General features: G+C 35.9%; 2 protein-coding genes across 5 annotated transcripts in view; both read left to right on the top strand.

The window, feature by feature from the left end:
- The window catches only part of LOC127627910 (cytospin-A-like), a 45184-nt gene extending 42872 nt beyond the window's left edge, over positions 1 to 2312 (top strand). For all 4 annotated transcript variants that reach the window (XM_052104521.1, XM_052104519.1, XM_052104520.1 and 1 more), the window contains one exon: positions 4 to 2312. In XM_052104521.1, the coding sequence (XP_051960481.1) occupies positions 4 to 93 (90 nt within the window). In that variant the 3' untranslated portion in view covers positions 94 to 2312. The remainder of the gene's footprint in view (positions 1 to 3) is intronic.
- A 3777-nt stretch (positions 2313 to 6089) lies between these two features.
- On the top strand, positions 6090 to 21420 carry LOC127627939 (adenosine receptor A2b-like). Its single transcript, XM_052104563.1, has 3 exons — positions 6090 to 6300; positions 10648 to 11341; positions 17879 to 21420. Exons 2-3 carry the CDS (start codon positions 11019 to 11021, stop codon positions 18798 to 18800), a joined length of 1245 nt encoding a protein of 414 aa, XP_051960523.1. The 5' UTR covers positions 6090 to 6300; positions 10648 to 11018; the 3' UTR covers positions 18801 to 21420.
- The last annotated feature ends 1192 nt before the right edge of the window (positions 21421 to 22612 follow it).

Here is a 22612-nt window from a genome sequence, read left to right on the forward strand (position 1 = left end):
CAGGACATTGGAGAAATGGCGCACACAGAAAGACCAGACTGGCAGAGTGTCATGACCTATGTGACGGCCATTTATAAGTATTTTGAGACCTGAGAATCTTTTTGAACATGGCTTTTCTTGGCAGCTGCGGTCTTACCTCGCTCATTTTTCCTTGCTGTGGGATGCAATACCCAAGATGCTATAATGGTAATAAAACCACATTTCCCAGAAGCCTCAGCTGTGCAAGGGGGAGCTTGATCAACCTACCCACTACCTTGCCAACAACTTATATGAAGCATGCATCAGGACCATATCAGTAGTCATGATAACTTGCGACTAGTACTTTCTCAGTGTTTTCTCAGAATGGCTGTAGAAACCGGTCAAAATCTACTAAGCTTCTTTGATCAGCAGTACTTTACAAGTGGAGTGGGAAGTTGTTGGGATCATAAAAGAACCCGTAGATAAGACAGCTATATATTCTCTGTCTAGCTTCCCAATGGACTATCAACTATTTTATTCCTTTACGAATGTTGCCAAACTCTATTTCATGAAGAACTATAGCGTATTCCATTGTGCCTTTTCAGCGACAAAAACGTTTTTATCTCCAAATGGGATTGCCTTTGAAAGATGCCTTGTTTTCTAGTTTTGTCTCAAGGACTCACTCGCTGTGGCAGGTTTGAAAAAGATTGGTCTGAGATTATCAGTGTTTATTTATTCCAAAGAGAGATGCCACAAAATACTTTACCTGTATTTTTGATTGTATTTTTTGCCTCGATAAACTCTACTTTGTCTCTTTAGATCATGTTTTTTTTTTTTTTGTAAATTTTTTTTTTTTTTTTTTTGGATTTTACGTTGTTCCACAAGGCTTTTGTTTGTTTTTTGTTTTGGCTACACTAAATAAAGTTCCATTTGTTAACATTAACAATATTAGTTCAAATTAACAAACAATGAACAATACTTTTACAGTATTTATTACTCTTGGTTAATGTTCATTTCAACATATAGTAATGCATTTTTTAAAAACAAAAGTTTTATTTGTTAACATTAGTTTATGCACTATGAACTAAAAATATACAGTGTATTTTTGATTAACTACAATTAACAAAGATTAATAAATGCTGTAAACAATACATCGTTCATTTTTAGTTTGTGATACCCAATGCATTAACTAGTGTTAACAAATGGTACCTTACTGTAAAGTGTTACTTTTGTTTGGTTTTGTTTTGTAAATAAGACAGAGCTCCTTGCCATTGCAGTTTTGTTTCCATTATTACAAGCCAATTATGACTTTCATTTGTAATCTACTGAAGCTACTTTGTTTTCAAGGATTGATAGATATTCCTTGCCCTTTTGATGGCCTTCAAAATGCTTCAAGGTCTTTTTTTGTTTGAAAAATAAGCAAAGAAATTCATGGCTGCTTATTTTGTATTTTACAGGATATTTTCAGTCTATCAGTCATTTTTGTTTAAGCACTACTAATCCTTATTTAACACATAATCCCAGATGGGTTCTGGAAGCTTGCTGATTCAGATTGGGTTTGTTTTACGGGTGTTAAAGCACAAATAAAAAAGGCTGAATGTGTATTTGCTAAAATAAAATGTGAAACCTCAGGCTACAATCCATCCACACTGTCGACTCATGGTTTATGTTTATATCTTCATGCGTTGTACATCTTGTACCCGTTTTAGACGTCCGTCTATAAGATAAGCATCTACACACATAAGAATATTTCAACTAAAGCCTTACATGGAAATTGAATATGCCTACAAAGAGCACAATTCTTGTTATCTGAAGTGCAGAGGTTTACTTGCTCTGCTGTCTTCAGTGCACTGCCTTACATTTTAGTTTAGTTTTTTTAAGCTGAAGTTCATTTTTGTAAAGACAATTTCAGACATCCTTGAAGGGATCAAGTGGGTTACGACGTGTGTGCTCACAAGCATTTATTGTTTAAAATTAGCTTTATGTGAACAGCAAATAATGGTTGTTTAAAATGTTTTAATTTATTCAAATAAATTAATAAATTTAGCTCTATTGTGTTTTAAATGATGAAATTATTTTGAGAATGCTCTGTGGCACATTGGTTTGTTTTGTATATGGAAATGTGATGGACATTGATTCAATTTCCTGAGTTTTTAATTGCTCTGTTTTGTAATGTAATCATGTGGAGTGACAAAATAATTTGATTTGAACCAAACTGTGCTTTCCTTTACTACTTAAAGTCATTCATATTTGTATAAATTCTTCAACACTACAGAATATATTTGTTTCACATGAAAGATACAGAGAGAATTGTACAAATTAAGAGGAGTTTTTGCAAAATAAAGTTCTTTGATTGGGAAGATGATGTCTTTTATGAAATTTTTGTGAAGGCAATATTTACCTATACGAATTCAGTTTTTTTTTTTTTCCTGCAAGTTCGCATATGTTGATGCATGTTTAAATTCCGTTTGTGAAATTGTTTATCTCTTCACAATAACTATTTGTTGTGACTATTACAAATTCTATTATGATCACACCTCACTGACTTCCGATTGCATCATCTTGGTCATAGGATTGACTAAACTCTCTTAAAATGTGTTACATGGACAATAAATGAATGCCAACTGTAGCCTATGTCAACCAAATTAAAAGGACACTGCATCTCCGTGCACATCCGCTGTCAATTCGGAATAGACTTCAAAGACACTTAATGATTAATCTTACAGTTCAGTCAATATCCTTTAGTCCTTTTATTCTCGGTTTACTTAATACTAAATGACTTGTTTTACACACTAATATTGGCATCTGCTGTATAGCCAGCGGGGAACTGGCTGTCCCAACTGAGTCTGGTTTCTCCCAAGTTTTTTTTCCCCTCCATTAACTAACATCTTAATGAGTTTTGGGTTCCTTGCCACAGTTGCCTTTGGCTTGCTCACTGGGTGTCTAAAGACAAATAATTTTTAAAGCATGATTTTCAATCACATTTTTTTTTAAACTGCTCAGTTAGGACTTTAAAGCTGAAGTATGTCATTTCTGCGTCACTAGTGCCAAAATTGCAAAAATAAACTTTTCTTTCAATACAGCTTTCTGAATAATATTGTAATAAATGACATTTTTTTCCTCTATCACCTTCCATCAACAAATCTGAAATGTACATTTACATTTACATTTATGCATTTGGCAGACGCTTTTATCCAAAGCGACTTACAGAGCCCTTATTACAGGGACAATCCCCCCGGAGCAACCTGGAGTTAAGTGCCTTGCTCAAGGCACTGTGGTGGCTGTGGGGATCGAACCACCAACCTTCTGATTACCAGTTTACCAGTTATGTGCATTAGACCACTACACCACCACCACTCGCATGTAGGTGTTGCCCTAAAACATTTAACCCCTTCCAGATGTGCTCATTCATAGACATTTAGTCTAACTTTCAGTTCACGCACCACCCTACTTTTTCATTAAATATTTTGGCCTCTGAGTGGACTAGAAGCTTAATTTGTCATAGGTGTCGTTAGAAAGCTGAAATCCTCCCCTTTGCGATGATGTATAACATTTTATCATCGATAGTCGATGACATATATTTCCGATGATTTGTTTAGAATGCTTTTGCTGCTCAACTGTATATTTTGTTCTGTACATCTAAAATTGTTTAGCTATTTGGGGTTTACAGCAGCAGTGATCAGCGCATAAAAGAGACGTTGTATTTGATGTCTTACAGAAATCGGATTTCACTTTGTGATTCTTTTGAAAATCTTTCGAACTGTGATTTCAGGGCAACAAAATAAACTGTACAGTCGCATTGAGAATGAGAGCTTTTATTTGATATTTGATTTGTCTATTTACATGCTATTTGAAAAACTTTTATATTCATATTAATATTTGTACCACATGACCTCTACGTGGCGCTGATTTGTGACATGAATGTTTTCAGGCCTTATTTTGTTATTTTATGTAACATAAATTAAGAAATGGTTGTTATCTATGAAATGTTCAGATTCTAAGCGTTCAAACGGTACCACATATGCCATACTTGTGTATTCTGAGACTTTAAAAGTTTTAGCGTAAACCTTTTTATGAGACATAGCGCCCCATTTGGGACTTGCCGGCGGCTCCGCAAAGTTGAAGAGACATTACAGAATAATTTTCTGTAATGCTGCTTTGAAATCCTGTGAAAAGTGCTATACAAATAAAAATTACTTGAATTGATCATTACCCTGAAACCACTGGCCACTAAACAATTATTTTAACACATTTGCACATTTCTGGTAGCCTCAAGAAGGTTTATTCTTTCATTTCTGAAACAAAAAATCTTGCAACCAAGAATATTATGGATGGATGTAGTAGGTTAATCCAAGGGCACATGAGCATGAAACTGTAGTACAATGCTATCAAACAGATTCTTCCAAATAAAAAATTACATTTCCTGGAAATCAGACATGATACTTATGGGAAAATGAAGGAAAGAAAATTAGGTCTTGTTTTAAACCAACAAAATTATCTTTGTCTTGTGGTAAGAAATGAGCCAGCAAAAAGGTACCATATATTTGTGCTGAGGGTTTTTGAGTGTGTAAACAAGGCTGTAGTATAAGATGTTGCCTGACACCTGATTTACTGCTAGAGAAGCCTATTTTGCATATGGATTAGGTAGCATGACCAGTGTCCAAAACATTTGTAATGACATTACAGTTTTGTGTGTGCTGTGTGCTTTAATGAAGTCCTTGATGGGTGGACCTCAGCCTCTGGTTTGTTGATTACCTACATTTATCTTCATGTGGCCCTGAGGTGAAACAGGATATTTAAACTGCTGTACGTGAGAAACAACACAACCTCACCATACCCATCACAACCGATCCCACCCCAAGCCCCCACTCCTCCTTATGTTCACATGTGCTGTAGTCAGGGGCATACTGGCCATAGGGAGTACCGGTTCTTTTCCCAATGCGCCTGACTTTTTTTTACATGACATCTTGGAGCTGAAAAAACAAAACAGCAAGATGTGACAAAACGGTCAAAGACGTCTGTCTAGCGAGTGTTTATATAGACAAACCATTAAAAAACAGTGCTGACAATTGCATAAATGCTTTCGGTGTGAACGGCCCTTAAAGGAATATTCCGGGTTCAATACAAGTTAAGCTCAATCAACAGCATTTGTGGCATAATATTGATTACCACAAAAATGTATTTAGGCTCATCCCTGCTTTTCTTTGAAAAGGCAAAAATCTAGGTTATAATGAGGGTCTTGCAATGGAATTGAATGGGGCCAATCAGTAAACGTTAAATCAGTGTTTCAAAAGTATAGCCACAAGACATAAACAATATGAATGTTAACATGATTGTAGTGTGATAAAAACGCTTACTAAACATATCTGTGAAGTTACAGCCAATTTTACATATTTGTTGCAATGACAATAATAATGTCAACAAACCCTAAAATGACTGTAAAAACGATGATTTAAACAACTTTACAACTCAAACTATACACACGTTTTAAAAGAAGAATTAATAAGTGCTTTTATAAAATTACAAGATTCACATTTCTGCCTTTAAACCATCAAAACATTGGCCCCATTCACTTCCATAGTGAGTGCCTCACTGTAACCTCAATCTTTGCTTTCTTTTTTAAAGAAAAGGAGGGATGAGTCAAAATAAATGTTTGTGGTAATTATCATTATGCCACAAATGCTGTCGATTGAGCTTAACTTGTGTTGAACCCACATTATTCCTTTAAGACAACAGAAGTCTGAGATAATCACACATAGGCTACTGTAATATACTGTATATTTATGTATGAGGAGTTTCCATCAAAATACTAGTTACTGTAATAATCTAATGTAGCCTAAATACTGCAGTCCAGTTATTACGTGTTTGTTGGTGGTGACTTGGTGATAGAAATTATGATGAATTTATCACCTACGATTCTTTTATAGGGAAGGATAGATCATATTTAATGTAACCTCTCTTTGTGAACATTCCTTATTAGATCAGAGCACGGGAACTGACCAAGGCGTGTGCGACACACACACACACTCTCCTCCTCCTCTCCTCTCTCTCTCTCTCTCTCTCTCCTCTCTCTCTCTCTCTCTCTCTCTTTAAGCGCACTCTTGTCAAATGAAAGTGGCCACAGAGCAAAGCCATTGACACCTCTGACGTGTTTCTCGACCTATTACGTTCAACGTAGTCTATATGTGTTAATATTATTTTGTCTGGCATGAGTTCTAATCTAGCTCGCGATATGTGTTCACTCATCAAGTTTTGCTGTTAGAAACACAAAAAAGATGGGACGCTTGCAAAGAGAAGTACAATTCAGATGCACAACAGAAACATACGTGCTACAGAGTCAATGTGAGTAACGGAAGTATTGTTTTACAATGCAAACAATTTATTTATTTACTGTTAATAGCGATGATACAACTTAAATGCCTAAAAGTAAGTAACATTCTGTTACTATTTCTGAATGACTGAATGAAACCTTTATGTTGCCCATTATAGAATATGAATTGATTATTATAATTTATAAATTTGTGTGTATATTTATGGTTGTCATGGGTAGTTAACATTAGTGATATTAGTATCCTGCTGTGTGACATGCTATAGACTACTTATATTTAACATTATTATTAACAGCATTATTTTCATTATTATTTTTGTTTTTTATGATCTCATACATACAACGTGGAATATCTGTAGCATACTTTTAAAAATGTTTGCCTGTGCGTCACACAGCAGGTGTGAAGTGTAGAAAAGAAAAAAGTTGATTCGAAATTGTAAAATAGAAATGGTGACCAGTTACAGTAACTAAAATATACATACTTAACAGTATATTCAAACCTAAAATTTTGATAATGAAAAATAAAATGATGTCCATGTTATTTGTCACAGCTGTCTACATGCAGCCTAGTCATCTGCATTACATTTTGAGAAATGGCTACTGTAGCAATAGGCAGAATTATGAAACAGAAAATTAATTTGTGCTCTTTGGGGTACAAGCTATCTCTATATCTAGCTTTATATTATAAATGTTTTTCACTTAAAAAAACCAAAACAAATAAATAAATAAATTTAAATAAAAAAATTCAGAATTTGTTGACTTGTGAGTAGTTGAGATATTTAGTTTTAAATGACCACTTCTGTATTGGCTGGCCATTTGCAGCTGAATTGTGTCACAACAGCATTCTTCCACATATGTCTGATAATTTTTATAATAGCGCTTCTCTTTTGCGTAAGTTCTTGTATATCAGCTCTCATCCAAGTGGTATTTGTGGAGTCCATTTTCTTCAAAGAATTTTACTCTAGTCAACCAATAGATTTCTTTCTTTCTTACGATGTTTCACCACCAAACCAAACGCAGACCACTTGGATAAATTGCAAAACAACTTAAGCAACAGAAATCTGTTTAGTGTATCTTCACAGAGACATTCTGCCATATCTGACTAGGTTAGAAAAGATGCAAGCAGCTCACTATTATTCAGGGAATGGTTCAGAAAAAAATTATAATTCTCTTATCATTTACTCACCTTTATGTCATCTCAATCCCTTATGACTTTCTTCTATTAAAATATCTATTAAAGATATTTTAATAGAGATATGATGTCTGTTTGTCCATACATTGCAAGTGAATGGTGATCAAATTTTCAAGTTCCAAAAAGGACATAAAGGGAGTATTAGGGTAATCCATATGACTCCTGTGGTTTAATCCATGTCTTCTGAAGCTATCCAATCGGTTTTGGTTGAGAACAGACAGAAATGTAACTCCTTTTTCACTTCACTTTTCTTGCCATTGCAGTCTTGATCAGACTTCCTAGTGCTTGACCCATGCGCAGAGTGCTAGGTGTCGCTAGGAAGTGTAATTGAGCTTGAAATCATGATCGCCAACGAGACGGCACATGTCAAGATTTACAGTGAAAAATGTGTTACATTTTGGTCTTAACTCACCCAAAATATATTGGATTGCTTCAAAACACATGGATTAAACCACTGGAGTTTTATGGATTACCTTAATACTCCCTTTAATACTGTCCTTTTAGTATCTTGAAGATTTGGTCACCATTCACTTGCATGTCACATCATATCTTCAACAAAATATCTTCATTTGTTTTCCACAGAAGAAAGAAAGTCATTTGAGTTTGAGATTACATAATTGTGAGTAAATAATCAAATAATAATATTTTTTGGGTGAACTATTGCTTTAAGTATGCTTCATTTTTATTGTGCATGAAGAGTTACGACCATTTAGACTGGGACAATTCTTTCAAAAATAGGTGCGTATCATATCCTCTCACCCTGAACATAATTTTTCTCTCTTTGAAATGAGAGCAGAACACACTCGCTTAGCATCTGTCAAATGCACTATTTCCGCACACCACACCCTTTTTTTTCTTCTTCAAAACAAAGGCATGCATGTTGTGAAGCACCGGGTACATTCTCAGCACCAGACATCATGGGCTTGACATCATAATTAATGACTGTTTAGCAAGTTTTTTGGAAAGTACCTCATGCAACAACATGCATTAAGATTTATGTACAGGAAGTGTTTTGTTGAATTGAACTCTTGCTGATGCAAAGTTGTTGAAACGTATATTGGACAAGGATGTTTGAAACAGCTTGTCATTATATCGTTTAAGGGAGTCAACAGCCATACCAAAGTCACGCTGGGCTATAAAAAGCTAACAGCAACGCCGAAATAAAGAGAAAGATTGACTGTGAATTTATTCATCACATAAGATAACACAAGATAAGAACTATCTTAGAAATACAAACCAAATTACAGTACCCAAAATGGTCAGAGGATAGAGAAACTGATGCGAGGGGATTTATTGCATCTCCGTTGTTGCAAGATATACCAAAAAGCATCCCCCTTGTAAAACCACCATCCCCCCTTTCCATCCCCTTTAGATCAACTGTGTCATGTATTACTTAGAACAAATCATGCAAGTGAAAATATTAAAGACCCCCCCTTTTTTTTTTAAACACTGGCAAATATGAACATTTATGTCAAGATTTAGCAATGGGTTAATTTGACCTTTTTAGTGTTCACATTAAAAGTTATGCACTGAAGGTAATGCAAGTTTTCAAAAGTTTCACACACTTTCAAAAAATGGCCAAGAGAACAGTTCAAGAAAATATTCTTTCTTTATAAAGAAGAGAACATATGGTAAGATATCGCTGTGACGAGTGTTCAGTTACAATGTGTACATGTTTTTAACTCAAACAATTTACAGGTTTCGCCAATAAAAGTGTGTAGGATAACTTTCTTACACCGCTGTTTAAGCATCCTTCATAGAAACAGCCCAAACTTCCTTTATACTAGTTCAGTTTTTGCAGTAGAAAAATGTGTCTGTGACAGTGGCAGAATGTTTTCATGATCGTAATGTGGATTCTTTCCACAAAATTCATCATAAAATACAATAACAGAGGGTAACGGGTGCTTATTATGGCCATGTGTCATAAGGATCAATGTAGTGAGGCTCATTTAAACGCAGTTCACACAAACCATTTACTTGAGTACAGTTTCTGAGTTTAAAGTCATACTGGTATTTTTTCTTGGGCTCAAAGTAAAAAATGTCATGTGGTGTCGAGAGACAATATAAAAAGGTCAGTCTCATTAAAAGCTGAAATTCTTGGAAAACAAATGTTGGCAAAACTTATGTAGAATAATCTTTTATTGTTGTTGTTTTTTTAAAGCAGTGAAACAATTGTGATCTATTATATAATTCATATTTAAAAACACCTTTGTCCACCAAATCAAAGTCAAAGTCAAAGTCAAACATGGTTGCCATTTTGTTGTTTAAGTTGACCATAAAAATCATAAAACAGAGCGGACACCTTTAGACCCTCAAGACTGACCATGAAGTTTTTATTTATTTAAATTTTTTTAATGAGAAGTCATATTTTGTTTAAGTCATGTGGTGGAAACCTGAGAACACATATATAGTGTAGAAAATGCTATAAAGTTTTTCCAAAAATGTATGAAACTGAATTGGACACAAAGATGGTAAATGGTCTGCATTTATATAGCGCTTTTATCTAACCTCAGGGGTTACCATACACCAATAGTGGCAGAGCTACCATGCAAGGCACTAGCCTACCATTGGGAGCAACTTGGGATTCAGTGTCTTGCCCAAGGACACTTCGGCATGTGGAGTCATGTGGGCTGGGATTCGAACCACCAACCCTGCGATTAGTAGCCGACCCGCTCTACCAGTGATTACATGACACAATGATGCAAACATGATTTTTAAAAGATTTCTAATTCTAATAATTAACACCCCCCACACACACACACAAAATACATTATTTTACAATACCATCCCCCTTGAATTTTTTGTTACAATTTGACCACTGTTAGAATAAAAGATTTTAGAATAATTAAAATGTATTTATTTGACAAAAACGAAAGACTTCATTTCTGAGTGTATCCCCCAAGAATCCCATGGAACATGAAAGCAGAGTCATGTGAATAGGAACAAAATAATACTTGTTCTAACCATCTAAGCCAATAATAGCAAAGACTTTGCAAAGTCAACTGTACACATCCTAGAAACTGGTGGAGGAAGTGTTGGCCGGGTTTTGTGATAAATAATAGACGTGTGCAAATATTTCATTAGTACTTGTCTTTCTTAAAATAAAACCTTATTGTTGGATTTGGCCTGGCTGATCTTTTATTGTGCGATATGATTGTTCTCTTTGCAGGGTAAGTCCCAGTGAATGTGTACGATAGCTGCTCCACGTATTCTAGCAGCTGTTTCCTTTAAAACTTTCAATTGGAAGTGTGCTGGTCCTAAGGGACAGACCGGTAAATGGGTGAAACAAGATTCAAGGAGGGATTTCATCACTGACCCTAAAGTAACAAAAGTGACCTCCAAACAACTGGTGCTAGGACCTTTCTGACCACCCTCTCACCAGAAAAAGAGATAGTTGCTGAGTGTAAGAATTGGCTTGGTTGGATTGACTTTTCTTCACACCTATTACAAGAGCCATTGATTGAAGTCCCACTGAGCAATTATCAACAACACAACTATGTGTGTCCCTGAAGATGTCCTTTCACACTGGTTGATGGCACCATGTCTTCTCTCTTCTACATTGTTCTCGAGCTGCTGATTGCGGTGTTGGCCGTTGTGGGCAATGTTCTAGTATGCTGGGCCGTCTTCCTCAACACTAACCTCCAGAGCATCACCAACTTCTTCGTGGTGTCGTTGGCAGTGGCGGACATTGCGGTCGGACTCCTGGCCATACCTTTTGCGGTCACCATCAGCATAGGCTTCTGTAGCCACTTTCATGGATGTCTCTTCATCGCCTGCTTCGTACTGGTACTCACCCAGAGCTCCATCTTCAGTTTACTGGCCATTGCTGTGGATCGATACATCGCCATCAAAATCCCGTTGAGGTGAGTGAACCTTGAAGGTAAAAAGGACTTTTAGCAAGAGGATTAACTATCACATGGTTGTTTTGAGAACAAATTACAATAAGTCACATAGATTTGCCCCAAACCTTAATGATTTTCTTTCGTCCGTGGAACACAGAGGTACACAATGATGACTCTAAGACATTATAGATATTACAGTTTTAACTTCTGTAAAGCTGCTTTGAAACAATGTGCTGTGAATGGCGCTATACAAATAAAAATCATACATTTTAAATCTCCTATAATACCTTACAAGTGCGGCCGGATGTTGTCATGGGCAGGGCAGTTGCACAATGGTGACCGAGGCTAGCAAAAATCTATTTTCTTCCGAGGAAGAAAGAAATTCAGATGTGTTTTGAACAACATGATGATGTGTAAATAACAACAGAATTTCATTTTTGGTAAACTATCTCATTGACAAAATTGGCTCAACCAATGTTGTGAGTTTGAGTCTTCTTGCTGGGCCAAACAATGGAAGAAGGGATAGTGTTTGAAACTTGTTTTTGTAATTCTTGCAGTTCTGTTTGGTATGGAACTCCTTAGAGGAAAGGGTAATAATTTATTTTCTGAAAATAAATAGTTTTACCACAGTAACCATAGTTCAACTATGGTATTTGTAGTAAAACCAGAGCAACCACAAAATTTACCATGGTTTTACTATGGAAAATCTATTTTAACCATTAATGTTTGTTGTAAAACCATAGGAAAACCAATTCTGTGGTAATACAAATTATAACCATTCTGACAAAAAAACAAAACATGATTACTACAGTTTTACTACAGTAAAACCATGGTTAATTTGTGGTACAAGTACCATGGTTTACTTGATAACCCAAAATAACATGCCCTTATGAAAATGTCTTCTAATATTGATATGGTTTTACTACAAATATCATGGTTAAAATAAAGTTACTGTTGTAAAACCATGTTTTTTTTTCATAAGAGATGGAAAATTAAAACTTATTGTAAGGTAACACAAAAACATTTCAGAAAAAATTATGACATAAAATTAGGCACACTACCGGTCAAAAGTTTTGAAACACTTGACTGAAAAGTTTCTCATAATCTTAAAAATTTTGCTTTATGTTTGAAATTAGTTTTGTAGACAAAAATATAATTGTGCCACCATATAAATTTATTTAATTAGAAAAGTAAAATTATATTTAATGTTTTGAATACTATTCTGATTAAACGTTGTAATATGGCACTTTTCGTACCACTGTCTCTTTAAGACGATTAGCTTATGTTTTCTTCTTTTGTTAGTCATTTTGGATAAAAGCATCTGCCAAATGAATAAATGTAAATGTAAATTTGTGTATTTAATCAAAGTTTGTGTGTTTGTGCGTGCGCTATCATCTGTGTATATATGTGTTTTGCGTATACTTGGGAACAGGGTAAAGGCTCCAGCCTGATTGACTCCTCTACACTTCTAATAATGACTTGATGATGGGCTCAATGGGCATTACAGATCGCTCAGATACGTGTAGTTTCCCTTTTAACTGCTCTTTCTCTCCATGCAATAAAGGGATTTTGGTGCTAATAGAAATAATGCAGCTTGAAACTGTTTCTTATAATACAGCTAAACCATGTATTAATACAGCATCTTATAACAGCAAAGTAAAAGAACATCTTGGCTCAGTGCCAGTCACCTCAACTACCTTATAAGCACCCTTATCTTTTAAATAATTTCATTTACAGAAGATATACAGTGCCAGTCAATTTTTAGACATGCATACTATTTTTATTGTTTATTTTTACAATTTCCACATTTTAGAATATTAGTAAAGTCATAAAAACTATCAAATAGCACAAATGTTATTATTGGATTTATAGTATACAGTGACCACATAAAATGTTAAATCAAATCTATCTCATATTCTATCTAGATTCTTCAAGGTAGGCACTAAATTGCAGCTCTGCAAACTCTTGGCATTCTCTAAAGTTAATCAGTGAGGTGCCACCTGGGATGATTTTGCAACAGTTTTGAAGACGTAACCATATATGTTGGTCAATTGTTGGCTACATTTCTTCAACTCTCTAATGCAACACATCCATTTAAAAAATATCCATATAAGGGGGCCTGGGTAGCACAGCAAGTAAAGAAGCTGACTACCACCCTGGAGTCACAAGTTTGAATCCAGGGTGTGCTGAGTGAATCCAGTCAGGCTTCCTAAGCAACTAATTGGCCCGGTTGCTAGGGTGGGTAGCATCACATTTGGTTAACCTCCTCGTGGTCACTATAATGTGGTTCTCGCTCTCGGTGGGAGGCGTGGTGAGTTGTGCGTGGATGCCATGGAGAATAGCGTGAGCCTTCACACGCGCTAGGTCTCCATGGTAGCGCGCTCAACAAGCCAGGTGATAATATGCGTGGACTGACAGTCTCAGACGCGGAGGCAACATATATTCATTCTCAGTCACTACGTCACCACGAGGACCCAGTGCGCATTGGGAATTGGGCATTCCAAATTGGGGAGAAAAGGGGAAAAGCCCCCCATATGCCTTTTGATCAAAGGATAAAAAAAATTACATTCTGTCATCATTTTCTCATCCTGATGTTGTTTCAAAGCCCTATGACTTTTATCTTCGTCTTTGGAACACTTTGTAAATGTGTAAATGGCAGCCTCAGTCACCATTCAATTCTACTGCCCATTTTTCCCATATAATGAAAGTGAATGGTGACTGAGAATGTCATTCTTCCTAATCAACTGACATCTTATGGAGTTTTGTGTTCCTTGCCACTGGGTTTCTAAATACAATTATTATTTAATGACTTATTTTTAAACACAACTCACAATCATGTTTTTATCAAACTACACAATGATGACATTATAGATATTACCGTTTTATCTTCTGTTAATGCATGATCTTCTGTAAAGCTGCTTTGATGTGTGTTGTGAAAGGGGCTATACAAATAAAAATTACTTGACTTGACTAATATCTCTTTAAAAGAATAGTTCAGCCAAAAATGAAAATTATCTCATCATTTACACATCCTCATGCCATCCCTGATGTGTATGGCTTTCTTTCTTCTGCTGAGCACAAACAAAGATTTTTAGAAGAATATTTTAGCTCTGTAGGTCCTTACAATTCAAGTGAATCTTTCTAAAAATCTCATAAAGGCCACATAAGACTCTAGTGGTTAAATCCATATCTTCAGATGTGATATGGTATGTGTTGGTGAGAAACAGATCAATATTTAAGTATTTGTTTTTTTCAATTAATATCCACTTTCAGATTCTTTCAAATTTTTTAAGTGAAATTGGACATTTATGGTAAAAAAGAAATGACTTAAATATTGATCTGTTTCTCATTCACACTTATCATATTGGATCTGAAGATATGGATTTAACCACTAGAGTCTGATGGATTACTTTTATGCTGTTTTTATATGCATTTTGGAACTTCAAAGTTCTAGCCACCATTCACTTGCATTGTGAGGACCAACAGAGCTGAAATATTCTTCTAAAAATCTTTGTTTGTGTTCGGCAGAAGAAATAAAGTCATACACATCAGGGATGGCATGAGGGTGTGTAAATAAAAAAAATTCAATTTTGGGTGGACTATTTCTTTAATATCATGACAAACATGCATTCAGTTAAGTGTGTCCAAATTTTTAACTTGCACTGTTTAAGTACCCAGTCTGCCTTAATACGGTCTTAAACCTGGGACATTTTGCGCTCCAACCAAACATTGCAATGATTATTTTAAACTGCTCTGCTCCAATAATACTTGGCAGCACTTTTGGAAACTGAAAGGTGCTGAACTTTACCACTCGCCTGCGTACAGGGTGTAATGGATGTATCAGCTTGTGGTTTAGATTGAGGCTCTCTGAAGCATTTGTGTGAGAACAGCAGTTCTATCAGGAAGACTCGCAGACTTGAGTAAAGTATAAGATGACATTTTTTTTATGAATATGAAACAGGAATGTAATGTCTCTTTTTGGCGTAAGCCCCACCTGGTGGTCCGAAGAAGTTGCACTCAGAACCATCAGATCCTGATATAGGAGGCAGGGGCAAGGAGCCTACCCTGATGCAGGACGAGACTCAACTGTTGGCAGTGGGGTGGTGGAGGTTGCCATGTTGGCACACTGAAACAGCAATGTGATAGATTGTAAGCAGACATATAAAGCGATGACTGACGCATGATTGGCTAGGAGTTACCTAGCTAATGGTGCGATGATGTACAGCTGCTAGTCTTCCCGCTAGAACTACACTGCTCTTACATTGACCGCAAATACCCTGGCAGGTGTTGATTGCATAAGGTCTGCTGGCTTCCAGCCTCTATGGGTGTGTGAATGAGGTACCAGTAGTACTGGAGCCCTGTAAGTCCTCTGGGTTTAATGAAGCAGCCACTGTTGTTCTTGATTGGCCAGATATAAGCCAGAGGATTTTTGGAACAATTGACACTCAACCAGCATTTCCAACTGTTGCCCTTGGCAAAGGAAACATTTTGCAGATCCGTCTGCATGATGAGATGTTTGAAATGTGAGAGCAGCCATGATGGCATTTTGCACAACTGCATTTCTGACAGATGCTTTTACAGTGGCTTGTATGCTTTATATATTTATGCTTCTTTTTAATTTTTTAATTAAAGAGATAGTTCACCCAAAAATGAAAATTCTGTCATAATTTACTCACCATTATGTTCCTAACTTCTTTACTAATTCCTCTCTGAAACATAAAAGGAGATGTTAGGCAGAGTTTTAGCCTTAGTCACCATGGAACATTTTGTGTTCGATGGAAATAGAAAGAAATAATTGATTTGGAACAATGTGAACTCTCTCTTTAATATATTAATTTCACTCTGCTGTGTATGTTTTTGTTATTTGGTTAATATTCAAATGTTTTCCACCTTCTCTTCTCATTTTCTAAATATATCACAGAAAGGATTATAGGTTCGGCCATCATATTCTTTTGAGACTAATTAAAATATAGGTGAAATTTATTCTTCTTGTTAGCATATCCTGATATTTTATACTTTGGCAGATATTATCAGGGATTAACACCTAAACAATGAGTATTTCCCAATAGGAATGTCAAGGTATGCTGGTGTGTATCTATTGCTTACGTTTATCAGCCCAGACAGTATGCACATCTCTGCATATGGAAAACCTGGAAATATCATGGAATTTTAAAATTGTGGAAGGGTTCAAAGACATGGAAAATCATTGTTGAAATGTGTGGGAACCCTGAATACAACTCTTGTTAGAGGCCTCATTTCAGGGTGGACTTCAGGAAACATCAACATATCTTCTGAGGCAGATAGAGTTATGCCCCACCATAGCATACATCCTTTGAATATGTCTTTGAATTTCTGCTTTATAAAATCATGGTTACAGTAAGGCACTTACAATGGAAGTAAATGGAGCCAGTCCATAACATTAAAATACACAGTTTTAACCTCAAAATGTAAACATTATAGATGTTTTTTAGTCTGATCAAATTAGGGATTTCGACATTACAGTATTTACCAGATTACAGGGTTTACTAGCGTTACATTGTCATATTGGATATAACTTTACACAGGTAAGGTTAGGTAAGCGATTTTAACACATTAAAATCATATGAACACATACTGTATAATGTTTATATCTTTTGGCTATACTTAAGAAACGGTGTGTATTTTAATGTTTATAGACTGACCCAATTCAATTCTATTGTAAGTGCTTTACTCTAACTGCACTTTTTGATTTTTTTAAACAAAGGATGAGTTTAAATGATTTCTTGTGGTAATAAACATTATGCCACAAATGCTCTTGATTGAGCTTAAAGGAATATTCTGGGTAAAATCGACAGCATTTATGGCATAATGTTGATGACACACATATATATTTTGATTATTATAAAAAAACAACAAAAAAAAAAACATTGGGGTTCCAGTGAAGCACTTACAATGGAAGTGAATGGGGCCAGTCCGTAAACGTTAAAATACTCACTATTTAAAAATTATAGCCACCAGACATAAACAATATGCATGTTATTTTAGTGTGATAAATGCTTACTAACCTTTTCAGGAGCTTATTTTAAATTTTACAACTTCATTGCCATTATGATGTAATGTCAACATACCCTAAAACCATAAAGTGACTGTGAAAATGACTATTTAAACAACTTTAAAGCTCAAATAATAATAAAATAATTAATGTAATACTTTCATACAATTTATAAGCTTCGCATTTCCACCTTTAAACCATCCAAAAATTGGCCCCATTCGCTTCCACTGCAAGTGGTGCTCACTGTAACCTTTTTTTTCTTTAAGATAAGGAGGGACAAGTCCAAATAAATGTTTGTGGTAATCAACATTATGCCATAAATGCTGTTGTTTGAGCTTAACTTGTATTGAACCCATAATATTCCTTTCATTTATAACTATATACTATTGTTCATAGAAAGTCAAGTCATGTTGAATCATAAAATAACTTTTAATGTTAAAAAAGGTAATGTTCATGTTTTAGTAACTAACAATAGTTAACTATTGTTAATGTATTCAAATTTAATCTGATTTTCTTTTCTTGTTAAGGTACAACAGCCTCGTCACAGGCCAAAGAGCCAAAGGCATCATTGCAATATGTTGGATACTCTCAGTGGTGATTGGCTTGACACCCATGCTGGGCTGGAACCGACATGTCGCCGCCGGCACCAACAGCTCCTGTCCTCAAGGCTTGACGGAGTGCCTGTTTGAGAAGGTGGTCACCATGGGTTACATGGTTTATTTCAACTTTTTCGGCTGCGTTTTGACACCGCTGGTAGCTATGCTGGCGATCTACACACGGATCTTCATGGCCGCCCGTCACCAGCTGAGACAAATGGAGATGAAGTTGGTGTACGGACACACCCATGGTGAAGGAACTTCCTCCCGATCTACGCTGCAAAGAGAAGTCCATGCAGCCAAGTCTCTGGCTATTATAGTAGGCCTCTTCGCTATTTGTTGGCTCCCTTTACACATTATTAACAGCTTCACACTGTTTTGCCCACAGTGCGATCGTCCCATGGACTGGATCATGTATCTGGCCATTATTCTTTCACATGCCAATTCAGTAGTCAACCCGTTCATATACGCCTACCGTATATATGACTTTAGGTTTACCTTCCGAAGAATCATCCGACAGCACTTCCTGGGCCACGACAATAGACTGACCAGTGGAAGTAGGGGCGTGGCTACTTCTGCTGGGGTCAGTGTGATTGAGAGTGCTTGTAGTTCTGTGCCCAATGGCTATGTGCAGGACATCAATCCAATACACAGCATTATTTCCTGCAATGAGTTTGGAATTACAAAGGAATTGCCCTCCAAAATCAGCCACGTGAGGCCACAGACAGATTTACAAGATATAGGTTACAGTTTGAATGGACACCCACATTCCTTTACTGCTAATTCAAAGCAGATTTTCTCATTACAGACTGAGAATGAAATTCTTTCCATTAGGGACCATACGAAGCTATGAGTGTAAAAGACTGTAGTGCTATTTCTAATGTACATGTCAAATGTATGTTGCCCACAAGGGTAAAAGGTTGCCAAAGATCTTGCAGAATTATCATGACACAAACTTCTTTCATTATGAAACACAGTTATCATTCTTAAAATACAATATGGCCATCCTTTTTCTTTTTAACAGATTTGGCTATTACAGCTACACACATTCCTTAAAGGTAGAATGAAGCATACAGCCTTGTTATCCCCTTATACAAACATTTTCAGTAGAATCGGCATGACAATGGCCCTGTGCATCATGCGAGGTCAGTAAAAATTAGAAGGAATTGGAATGATGACTGTGAGAAATTTGCTCACAAACCCATGCAGCCATGTTTCAACAACTAATGCAAAGTTTTCACAGAAAATGTGATGTTTTTATAACGTCAAAAGGAGGACCAAGTCCCTATTAATGTGCATGGTTTTGAAATGAAATGTTCATTAAGCACATACAGTATTGGTGTGATGTTCTGGTGTCCACATATTTGGCTGTGTAGTGTAATTTTTAGGCTTATTTAATTCTTCAAATAGTAGTCATTGATCTTCAAAGAATGTGTCAGTTTTTGTGGTAGTGAGTGTGGCCTCGTTTACAGTACTAGCAGGATCAGGAAAGGTAAAACTGTCTGAAGATCAGAGATTGATGATATGTGTGCTCAACCATTACTTTTAAAAGTAAATTCCTGGATTTTCATTTAAACTTCCCTTATCCGTTGTTATTGACTTTAAAGCAGTGGTTCTTAAAGTGTGGGGTGTATTTAGGTATTTTTAGGTAATGGGTATTGTTGGTGGGGGCTGTTCTCATATCTTGTTCACTTTTATCACATTCAAATTGCCACGGTGAATTTGCAAGAACCAATGTGCACAATTTATATTCCTCCGCCTTTATTCCTTTGTCAGGTGCGCTCACTGCGCTGCGCTTATAATGTGTTAAGACCCAGGAGCTCTAAGGTGAAGACAGTTCTTTCTAGCAAATCAGTCCAATGGTGGCAATTTTTGGAAAACTCTTATCTCCTATCTACTTGAATAGAGTGCAACAGTGCACGCCCACTTTTTTAGTCCTCTGGGTTCTGGAAGTATTTTCACAATTCACTTCTTCCATAGACTTTTTATAAAATCCTTCATAACAGAGTTGTAAGCCATAAACCCAATCAACCAGCTCCGAGGTGAATCACAACATCACATACTTTGTTTTAAGGCAAAAAAGTATTTGAAAATTGGACATTAAGACAAAAGGTACAAGGCTGTGTACTTACCGTTTCATGAGGGCATAAGCTACATTGCGAAGCATTGCGAATGACGTCATTGAATAAAAACGATGGGAATATAAAACTACTGATTATAGGTTGTTGATTATAAGTATAGAAACAAAATATTTAATGTTTGTTGCAAAATATTCTGATATGAACATATATAAATAGTTTAAGGGTGAAGAGAGACTGATCACGTCATTCACAGACTGTCGTTCCGAAGCACATTTCGTGGTTTGTTTTGGCTGTGGTTCTCTGATTGGTAGATCTTTCTCTGATGGACCATGGGTAATGTAGTTGTTTACCATGAATTCCTCTATCAAACACAATTTTAACAATGAGGTTGAAATAAAGCAGATGGATGGCTTCAGTGGAAACAAATACCACCAATGAACAACCTCGTAGCTCACGGTATTTCAGTTTTTAAAGGTTTATAAGTTAGCATTGAAAATCAATTAGTCTATGGGAAAAATGAATGGGATTTTTAATTTAGAAACTAGACTGTTGAGCTCTATTGGGGAAAGACGTACACCTCCATTACGGTTGGTCAAAATTATGATAAAAAAACAAACTGTAAAATCAGCAATCAAATCACAAATTGTGCTTCTTTAACGAAGATTACGGCAAAAACAAAACAAAAAAAAATAACAACAAAACAAAACCCCCATGCAATTTTCCTGGCTTTGTATATCTAATGCACATGGACGCTCTCGAGTTGACTGACAGGTGATGTCTGTATCTAAAACGTGATTGGCTCTTGTAAGTCGGGACTTCCTTTCTACATCAGTTTACCGTTGGCCATTCCAATTTCTCCCATCCCATTCATTTTAATATAAGTGGCCTGTCTCTGCCAAATAGTCTCTGGTAAAAAGTTGAGTAGTCATGTGGCTTCAAAATAATGTAATTATATTGCTCAAATTTTATGTTACTTTTGGAGCTTGACAGTCACAATCACTGTCCTCAATCTTGTGTTTCATGGATAGACTAATATATATTAATACTCCTGCAAGCAGAATAGTTTTTTTATTTATTCAATTTTTTTATGTTTTATAGGTGTTTAGGCATATGTTTATGTATTTATTTAGCACAGAAACATGTAGGCCTAGTGACAAATGTTAATCTAATGGATTAAATCAATAATCAGGGGACTTCAGCTAAATCTATTATGACCATGCCATAAAAGACCTCTGATGTATGGCACGTTTACAAGATGTATCACATTTGCTTTTAAGTCCAAGCCTGCAGAGCCTATGTTGTGCTTTTAAAACTTGACCAAACATAATTGTACAGTACTGCTTGTAAGCATGTGTTACTTATAAAATGTACAAAATAAAAAGAGTGTTTTGATAAGTGAACAAAACCCATTTTTTTGTCTATTGGTTTAGCTAATATGCTTGATGATAACAACTTGCAGACATCTGTAATCTTTGATAATGGTTGGTTTAAACTATACACTGTCTGTGTAGTGTATACATCAAAGATACACCATACATCAAAGTGGACTTCTCACTCCAAAAACACTCAAAAGTGGACTTTGATACTCATAATAATGATTCAATTTCCCAGAACAATGCACAGATCGCAAATGATATGTGTAATCTTTGGTAATAGATGTATTTATTATACAACAAAACATACTAACTGTGCATCATAAAATTCAAAGAGGATATAAAACACTGCTGTATAGTGCACAAACACACACAAACATACACAATCTTTTACACAAAACAGCTGTGATTGTATTTTCCAAGAGACTGCTGACGCCAATGGCTGGCCTAATGCAATGGAAATCAAATGAAGGGGCATGTGATGATGCCTTAAACTACCATTACACTTCCCTTTTCCCTCATTAAACAGCTCTAGAGTGGGAAAGACCTGCATTAAAACACTCCTCCCACTATAATACGATACATGCACTTGACATGGTCTGAGAGCCGACATTTCTTGGCACACGGCACACGTCTGTTTATAGAAGGTGCAAGTCTAGACGTGAGTGCCCATTCATAAAATTGGAAGAAGTGAGTTAGACTAAGAGCTTTCTCAGAAAATCTTGTTGTTGTTTTTTTTATAACCTTGGTCATTATTGTCTCTATTTTGGCCTACACTGAAGGATTATTGAACTACACAGGAATATGGTGTCAAATGTTGTAGCTGTAACTATGAGTGTTTTCAAAGTTTCTGAATGATTGGTTTAGGGGCATGGGGAGTCCAGGATAAACCTAAACCTAAATATGTGCAAAAATTATATTAATACTTTACTTAAGAATAATGAAGTGATCTGTTATCTTTTAGCATTTGCTTTTAAAAAGAATCTGCAATATGTCTTGCAGTAGGTCAGAGTGTATTACTCGCAATCAGCTAAGTAGAACAGTAGAACATTGTCAGCTAGCTCAGCACTGGTAAGGTTTGATCTTATTATTATTGTTATTATTAAGAGCACCATTTTTAAAATGAGACAAATATCCTTTACACAAACGACTTTACGGCCCTAGCCTCACACAGTGATTTATTTTCTTTCATCAATGATGCTTGTCTACTG

Source organism: Xyrauchen texanus, chromosome 34 (genome assembly GCF_025860055.1).
Source record: "Xyrauchen texanus isolate HMW12.3.18 chromosome 34, RBS_HiC_50CHRs, whole genome shotgun sequence".
Taxonomy (NCBI): domain Eukaryota; kingdom Metazoa; phylum Chordata; class Actinopteri; order Cypriniformes; family Catostomidae; genus Xyrauchen; species Xyrauchen texanus.

Bases quoted from the DNA above. Each gene is read 5' to 3' on its own strand.
- LOC127627939 (XM_052104563.1), top strand. From the start codon at position 11,019: ATGTCTTCTCTCTTCTACATTGTTCTCGAGCTGCTGATTGCGGTGTTG. The intron at 11,342-17,878 runs GTGAGTGAACCT...TTTCTTGTTAAG, and splicing joins GCCATCAAAATCCCGTTGAG to GTACAACAGCCTCGTCACAG.